This window comes from Aegilops tauschii, chromosome 4 (assembly GCF_002575655.3).
Source record: "Aegilops tauschii subsp. strangulata cultivar AL8/78 chromosome 4, Aet v6.0, whole genome shotgun sequence".
NCBI lineage: Eukaryota > Viridiplantae > Streptophyta > Magnoliopsida > Poales > Poaceae > Aegilops > Aegilops tauschii.
The window spans coordinates 277,439,324-277,448,076 of NC_053038.3; the positions used below are offsets into that span (position 1 = coordinate 277,439,324).

General features: G+C 41.1%; 1 protein-coding gene across 1 annotated transcript; it reads right to left on the bottom strand.

The window, feature by feature from the left end:
- Nucleotides 1-344: 344 nt before the first annotated feature.
- Nucleotides 345-6,915, bottom strand: LOC109742065 (probable protein S-acyltransferase 17). Its single transcript, XM_020301145.4, has 10 exons — nt 6,611-6,915; nt 6,441-6,534; nt 4,831-4,925; nt 4,583-4,750; nt 3,874-3,946; nt 3,746-3,798; nt 2,805-2,896; nt 1,387-1,439; nt 1,171-1,296; nt 345-811 (listed from the first exon to the last, which is right to left on the bottom strand). Exons 1-10 carry the CDS (start codon nt 6,757-6,759, stop codon nt 536-538), a joined length of 1,179 nt encoding a protein of 392 aa, XP_020156734.1. The 5' UTR covers nt 6,760-6,915; the 3' UTR covers nt 345-535.
- Nucleotides 6,916-8,753: the final 1,838 nt, after the last annotated feature.

Genomic DNA, 8,753 nt, shown 5'->3' on the forward strand with positions numbered 1-8,753 from the left:
AATTTCAAGCCCAAATTCTAAATGCACATTGAGAAACAAAAATGTGAAATCTAGCATGAATAGTGTCATAAAAAGACAAAAGCAACATTTACACTATTCACATCTGAATTTGTCTTTTTTGTTTCTCAATGTACATTACGAGTTTGGACCTGAATTTTTTAGGGGATGTAGTCACATTCCATGTGAATGTACACAGTTTTTTTCAGAATTTTTGAAACATTTAAAATTGATGTTTTAGACTTGGAGCAAAGGGAGTACTCCAAGGATGGGAGTACTTGATATTTCCCCCTTCCTGATAGATGCGCCGCCGTACTCACGTGTCTCACTGTGCCCACATAATAAAGTAATCAAAATGCCAAAACTATTGATTGCTTCAGGAATGATACAAGCAAAAACGACTTGCACATACTGTCATCTACAGTTAATTACTTTGGCTCCGATCACGGCCCTAACACCATGTCAGTGTATGAGGGAGGAGGGGAAATGTTCCCAAAATTCTACAACGGATATACAACAGTTGCAACAGCATTTCACTTCATTCGGACTTCTTGCAAGAGAACGACCTCCGCTCTGATAAAGGTACCATCACCTCACACAGGTTCCTGATCCAGCCAACGTCATATATGTTATTCTTCACGACCAGCTCCTCGGCCCGTGTTTTCGACCTTGAGAAGAACGTCTTCCATTTGCTTGGCGGCGATTTCTGCGCTTCACTGCTGGCTGCGTTGATGCTCGCCTTCAGTGTGTATGCGCTAGCTTTCGCTGCGTTCTCCTTTTTCATCCAGAAAATGTAGTCTTGCCATTTGAATGTCTGCATTAATTTTCACAAGATGAGTTGGAAGAAGAAAGTCCAGAAAGACATTTTTGTATTAATAACATGCTTCAAACTTGTTTCATCCTCATTAGGGTTACTGCTTCCATTACTCGACATAGTCTTATCACTATGCCTCTATTGGAAAGAGGCATTGTAAAATCAACATTGTTAAGATGATTCATTGAAAGAAAATCTCACTTTCCTCTCCTGTCTACTCAAAGAACCCCTTCGCAAAAACTAATTAGAACATGGTTCATTGATCAACTCAGGTGATCGCTTTTGAAGCCTCAGAAAAGGACAAATTAAATGATGGAAAATTTGGCAATTTTCAAATGAAGCGTGTGGCAAGGCGTTACCTCATTCGTAGTCGTATTGGATAAGCAAAGATGTACATGATAAGCACAAAACCCCCCAAGAAGCAACGCTATTATACCCAAAAATACAACCAAAAGTATCTGTGTGTTATGGACAGCAAGCAACCACTGCAAAAGTGACCATAAGTTAGGTTAGACACTGAATAGGGTGCTGAATGCTGATGGACTCAAAAATTTCTATTCATTCCTCTATCATACCTGTGCAACATGGGGAAACAGGCCAGAGAATGAATTATCAATGCCATAATAAACTGTCAAATTCCAACGACAACTCAATTAGAAAACAGAAAATGTCTGTTGAGTATATTGATTATTAGGAAAGATGAGATAGACTAGGATTTGTTCTGGCTTGTCTTGTACTCCAAGTTGATCATTGTACTCCTATATATATGCCCATGAGGCTCAAGCAATACAACGAACTATTCCACCAAAACCTCTCTATCCCGTCTAACATGGTATCAGTTTCCGGGTTCTAAACCCTAGCTTCAGCCCGCCGCCGCCCGACGCTTCCGCCCGCGCGCTGCCACTACTTCGACACCACTGCGCCTATGACTAACACGGCGCCTCCTTGCGCCCGCAGCTCCACGGCGACTTCCTCTACACCGGCCACCCCGACTCGACATCGACCACGGCATTCTTCGCATGGCTACCTCGACTACGGCTGCACCACCCTACACTCAGCTACATCGACAAACGGCACAAAGGGCTACCGCCTTGCTTGAGCAACCTCGTCGGTTTTCACTCCAGCCACGACTCCGCGATGCATCGACCGTTACGACTTGGGGGGGGGGGGGGGGGGGGGGGGGGGGGGTCCGTCGGCTTGCCTTCGGATTATTCTCCAGTCTCACCGTCTGTGTTGCTACCGTTGTGACTGCGGGGGGATGTTGAGTATATTGATTATTAGGAAAGACGAGATAGACTAGGATTTGTTCTGGCTTGTCTTGTACTCCAAGTTGATCATTGTACTCCTATATATATGCCCATGAGGCTCAAGCAACACAACGAACTATTCCACCAAAACCTCTCTATCCCGTCTAACAATGTCAACTTATGAAGGAAGACATATACACGCTCCATTTTTATTTACTCCGCATATTAGTTTCGACCTAATTCAAACTTTATAATGCTTGACCGAGTATATAGAAAAAAACTTTCACAATAAAATAAATATATGATGTGAAAATATATTCAATGATGATTCTAACGATATTGACTTGGTATTGTAGAAGTCAATAGTTTTTTGTATAAACTTGGTCAAAGTCAACAAAGTTTGACTTGAGACAAAGCTATATGCAGAGTAAACAAAAACGGATGGAGTATAATGCTTAAATGAAATATAAAGTGAAATGAGCTGTTCCATAATTTATGTCACATGATTTAGATAACTTTTCCTCAAAGGGTATTGAGTCATTCATATTCAAATACGAGAACACAAAATATCAGCAAGATGGTAAAAAATTTCACCTATAGTTCTATTAGACGAGTTTTATTATATCACGCCGCAAGGGAATAAAATGATTAAACACTCTTCCACATATGGTTAGTGTTAAATGTGGCATGAGAAGACATTCCTGTTAGACAAGAGTGTGAGCTCTTAGAACGGACAGAATAATAACCTGTCAGTATGTAGACAACTTTCTTGTCTTTTAATTCACCAGCAACAATGAAGCCAAGGATAATTGCTCCATACAGACATAAAAGAAAATGCCTGTTATGAAGAAGGAGAAAGATAAATAATATAAAGTTGCAAGAAAAGTGCAAGGATCTGCTTTGAACAGGTTGATCTAATATTTCCAGCATTAGTATAGGTTTTAAAATCAAGTAGCAGATCAATCTTCCTAAACAGACTGTAACACAAATTAAAATGAACTACAGCCCCAACTGTCCCAAACTGCAGACAACTAGACATACAGAGTATAAGGTTTATCGATTTTCGTGCAAGTCAAACTTGTGTATGTTTGACCAAGATTATAGAATAAAATACCGACATCTACAATACAAATAAATAAAATATAAAAATACTTTTTGTGATGGATCTAATGATCCCAATTTGGTCTGTAGATATTGATATTTTCTCTAAAAACTTGGTCAAACATGCACATGTTTGACTATAAACCTTATATTTTGGAAAGGAGGGCATAATCATACATACAATATTTAAACAACTGCACTTGGATAGAACATGGTAAATTATTTATGAATAATTTAGAAGGTAAGTCACATCTTCAACAATAATGTTTTCCACTTCAATCTTTTAGCTCCCAATAACTTGCCAGCCATATATATCTACTTTGAAATACCTAGTGGGCTTGTCACATTTATTAATGTCTCCATGGTTGGTGCTCGTAACTGAGAGATACTATCGGGTGCCAAGAGGATGAGAAATTAGGAGTCTGACATGTACTAATAAGGATGATGCTAAGAAACAAAAAGAAAATTGAATAGCACAATGGGGTTTGTCGATGTTAACTGAATGGAGTCATGGATCCTTGGGAGTTGGGACTATCTATGTAGCCAAAAGAAAAGAAATATGGAAAAAAGGTAAGAGAAAACTCACCAAAATAAGAAGGCCACAAAATAGCGAGTATTCTTCTCCCCAATGCAATTATTCTGTGTCAGCACACAAATTTCAGGATATAAACAAGCCAAAGATACCATCACGCATCAAGCAGCAAATAAAAGTACCATCCATCCACAGTGATGATCAAATCGAGCCACACATCTATTGCATATTCTACAGTGCTTTGCCCTAGCTGGTCTGCATATCAATGAACCATTATTAGGATGTCAAACAAAGCAGATTGATATGAACAACACTAAACAAAGAGAACAACACATATTTATAATACATTGTAGCATGAGTGCATGATCATAACTTCATAAAAACTTCAAAATAATAGTTAATAGTTTATCGGTTGCACTTATGAAGGATCAATCATAGTTAATTAGTCTACGAAACTACAAAGTATACTTGCACAGTTACCAGCATACCATCAAACAATATCTACACCTTCTACTGAATGCAAGTACAAAAGATCTCTGTCAACTTAAATTCTAGGATACAATTTGTCCGCTCCAAAACCTTGACCGCACCACAACATGCTTCATATCAAATCCATGACAGACGGAAAGTAAAAGAATTTTAAAATTTCATGCAAATACAATAGCCAACATATAGAGCAAATCTGATTTCTACTTGATGAGATAATTGCCTCTCGAGAAACGTCCCAAAATAATCAGGTGTTTTTTTTACAATAATCAGTGTGGTTTACCTTTATTCAGTTCTAAACTATCGTGATAAAATTATTCTCTTCAATCATTCACAAAAGTAAAAGCACGGCAACACCTAAAATTATTAAGCCATGGTATGACTAATCACTAGAAAATAGCATACCTGGTAATCCTGCATGTTGAACATTCTTTCTCTACATAAATAATGTTGTCAAAAGGATAGGCAGATACATACTGAGACACGTTCTCAGAAGTAACAGTCCCAGGATCAGAAAAGCTAGTGAGGACAAAGAGTATAGCACCAATAGAAACAACCACAATGCTCAGGTACCTGCAAGAGCAAGATCTCTGACTGCCAAAAATGGAGAAAGGAATGACTGTCTTGCAAATTGGTAAATGTTAACGAGATACCTGTGCAATACACTCACGTAATACCCAGGAATGTACTTGAAAGATGACTGCACTATTATAAAATATGTTCCGCCAATTATGGCAACATACAAAACCTGCAGTTAAGAAAAAAAGAAAAATCACAAATAAGATGTTGCATAAGTAAGCAATTTTCTGACGAACCTAATGGTTATGCTGCTATAAGACTACAAAGCAAGTAAATAGAGGAACCAGAGTAAACAAAAAAAAAAGGAGTGTAAATCAGTTGCAGAGATAAGGAGCATGAGAGTGTTGGAATAGGGCAGGCTCATGTTCCAAAAATGAAAATAAACGTAAAAAAGATGGCACATCTAACACTTTGAAATAGTCAGCTGGTATGATTAGGAGGAGAAGCTTAGAGGTTATTGCTGCGAACAGATTAGAACTTCCTAAACATAGTAGGCTCCATATTTGACCAGAGTTTTAATTATTTTCCAGGCCAAGTAGTGACTTATTTTTGCGGCAAACATTTCATTATTAAACACAGAGAGATAACTGTAGATGGCACCGCTAGGATAAGTGCATTATATGTATGTATCATAATTTCATAGTAGTAACTCTAATAATGCACTACTGAATCAGTGCAAAGATCTTAAGTCAGCTCAACTACTAAACCATGAGATTTGTCCATCCCAAGTGACCCAGCACTCAGCTCATCTTTGTCTAGTTCCACTTATTTTCTCCCCTCACTCTTCCCCACTTCCCCATAATTTACATGCTCATGCAACTACAAGACCAAAGCACCGCCCATTCACTAAAAATGGACCAACCATTACTTGTGAGGCTTCCCACCAACCAGGCACCAATTCACATGTAGCTTAGATGCATCAAACCGGCTCCCAAACAAGTAATACCTCCATCCTGGTTTATAAGTCCCCTTTGTATTTTGTGCCAAATTTTGACTAGAGATTTAACTTACAAAATATTAATGCATGTCAGCAAAATTATATCATTGGATTCGTATTCGAAAATAGTTTCCAATTATATTATTTTTTATGACAAGCATTAACATTTTGTTAGTTAAATTTAAGATCAAAATTTGGCACAGAATACAAAGGGTACTAATAAACCAGGACGGAGGTAGGATGCCCTTCTGACATTCTTCAATTACTTTTAGTCCACCCCAAAACCAGCTCTCCCATGGAAATAGTACACCATAAATGTAGAAATAAGCCAAGCATGAAACCCCTTAAAATTTCACACAACTGACACAACTCAATACTCCATTGTCCCTTCTCAATTGGCAACATTTAGATGCACGTCCAATTTGTGCAGAAAATGCAATAGATTTACACAACAAAGCATATCTCATAACTGTCTGTAGACAACCAACCACCAAATCGCTCAACATTCATCCATTCATCATCAACAGACCCAAAACCCCTGACAAACTCTTTCTCTATTCAACCGACCACATTCTGATTCAATAAACTCTCTACCTTGGTTGATTCAACTCAGCATAAGAGAGCAATATCATATCAGCCAATCCCAAGCAACAATCTCGCATAACATAGCATCAAAATCAAACACCCTAACTTTTCATGATATGAGCAGGCGTTACAACACACATAGATACTCAGCACCACGTGCACCTGCAGGATAGGGTTAGGGCGGTCGCAGCAGTACTGCTCGACGCCGAGCACGAGATCCCTGGCTCCAGTACCGCACGCCGCCTGCACGAGCCGCCTGCGCAAACAATCTTCACTAAGTGAGAAGCGGAAGAGGCGGTGTGAGGGAACGGGAGGAGGCGTGCAGCGCGCACAGAAAGTGGCGGTAGGCTCCGGAGGTGAGGAAGTGGTTGATGCTCTGAACGAAGGTGCCCTCGAAGATGGGCCACTGCCCGCAGAGAAACGACACAACCACCAGCGCCGTCACGGACCCGTGCGCCACCAGCAGCCACGGCACGTCCATCCCGTCTCCGGCGATCCCCCTCCGCTGCCGCCTCGTCGGCTCCCCACTCCAACCCTCCCGGCCCACGCAGAACTGGGTTTCGATTGAGAGAGTCAATGGAACCGCTTCGTGGCCCGTCGGAAGAAAACAAAGGCCAAAGCCGAAGCCGAAGCCTACGAAATCACTAGCCACAGCCCACGTGTACCCAAAGGGCCAAGGTCATTGTCACCTCCTCTCCTGATGACACAAGTAACACACTCTACTCATCTAAAAAGGCTTCTATTTCTCAAAAAAAAAATCTAAAAAGACTTCTTCTAAAAAAATACTCATCTAAAAAAACTGAGAAGTACCTGGGCATGCCTGATGTTGGTACCTCAAAAAATGAGTCTTTTAACTTTCTTGATGCGCACCCATCTCAAATATGAAGAGGAGTGGTGGAAGGTCGTGACACACTCAAGTAAGGACTTATAAAAAAGGATTGGCAATGGGATCACAACAAATATATGGGACACAAACTGGATGCCGAGAAAGGAGAACATGAGACCGATCGTTTCCTTGATCCAAAATCCTTCGCAAATGGTGGCAGAGCTCCTGGATCCCTTGAATGCTCGCTGGAACATACAGTTGGTACAACAAGTATTTCTTCCTATGATGCCACAACAATTCTTCAAGTCCCTATTTGTACTCGAGACATGGATGATTTCGGGTCATGGGGCTTCAAAAATAATGGCATTTTCTCTGTCAGGTCTGCATACAAAATGATAGGGGCAACAAAGAAAAGGAGGGAAGACTAGTTGGTAGAGAGGGTTGGTTCTTTGAATACTGTAGCAAATGAGAAATCATGGGATATGTTGTGGAAGGTGGCGGTGCCTGCAAAGTTTAGGTAAATCATGGGTTATGTTGTGGAAGGTGCCGGTGTCGCCAAAGGTTAGGAAGTTCCTTTGGAGGTTATCATACAATTCTATCCCGACTGAAGATGCTCGAAACCACATAAACATGTCCCCCATCGATACTTGTTATGTATCTGGCATGCCAGACTCCTGGAAACCAGTATAATAGAATGCAACATGGTGCGGTGCATGTGGGTGTTGGTTGATCTCGAATTGATGGAACACATGATCGCAAACGACTGAATCGTCCGCCTGAAGCTGGGTGTTCGCAAGGATGGAGGTTCTTAGCCACGATGAAATGACCAGCGTGACCGTGACCCTTTGGGCGATCTAGTGCACAAGACGAAAGCTAATGCATGAGGGGATTAACCAGAGCCCATTATCTACCCACCTTTTTGTCACAAGGTTCATCTCAAAGCTTGACCAAGTACAAGTCCCAAACGCACCACATGCAATAACTCCAACAAAATATGGTCAACGAGGTGGGTTCAGCCGCCAGAAGGTTCAGTCAAGATCAATGTAGATGCGGGGATCTCAATTGATCACAATATTGGGGCTGCATCAGGCATCTACTGTGACCGGGTAGGGAGTTCCTTGGACTCATCAATTCTGGTCATGCAGGGGATGATCCGGCCATTGTTGAAGCAGTAGCATGCAGAGAGGCTCTGGCTTTGGCATAGAATTTTGGCATGCAATATATGCACATAGCATCTTAATGTAAACAAGTGGTCTCCCATATTCAGCAGGGGGTTGGCAGCATCATTAGAGAGTTGAGAGAAACTGCTAAAGATTTTACTTCATGTGTTTTTAGTTTTGAATCTAGAGCTTCAAACTTTGAAGCACATAAGCTAGCTAGGTGATACGTCTGAGGGAGTCCTGGATTAGGGGATCCTCGGATGCCGGCCAGTCTTACATGGGCCGGATTGGTGGGCCGCATTGTATCTGGACCGAAGACCTTTTGTTCCTTGGTGTGCACCCCAAGTCAAGATGGAAGATCCGGAGTTTCCTTGATGTAACCGACTATCTGTAAACCCTAGCACCCCTAGTGTCTATATAAACCAGGGGGCTTAGTCCATAGAGGCTAGAAGAACAACCGCCATCCTATTAGTTAGGTTTAGTTCGCCT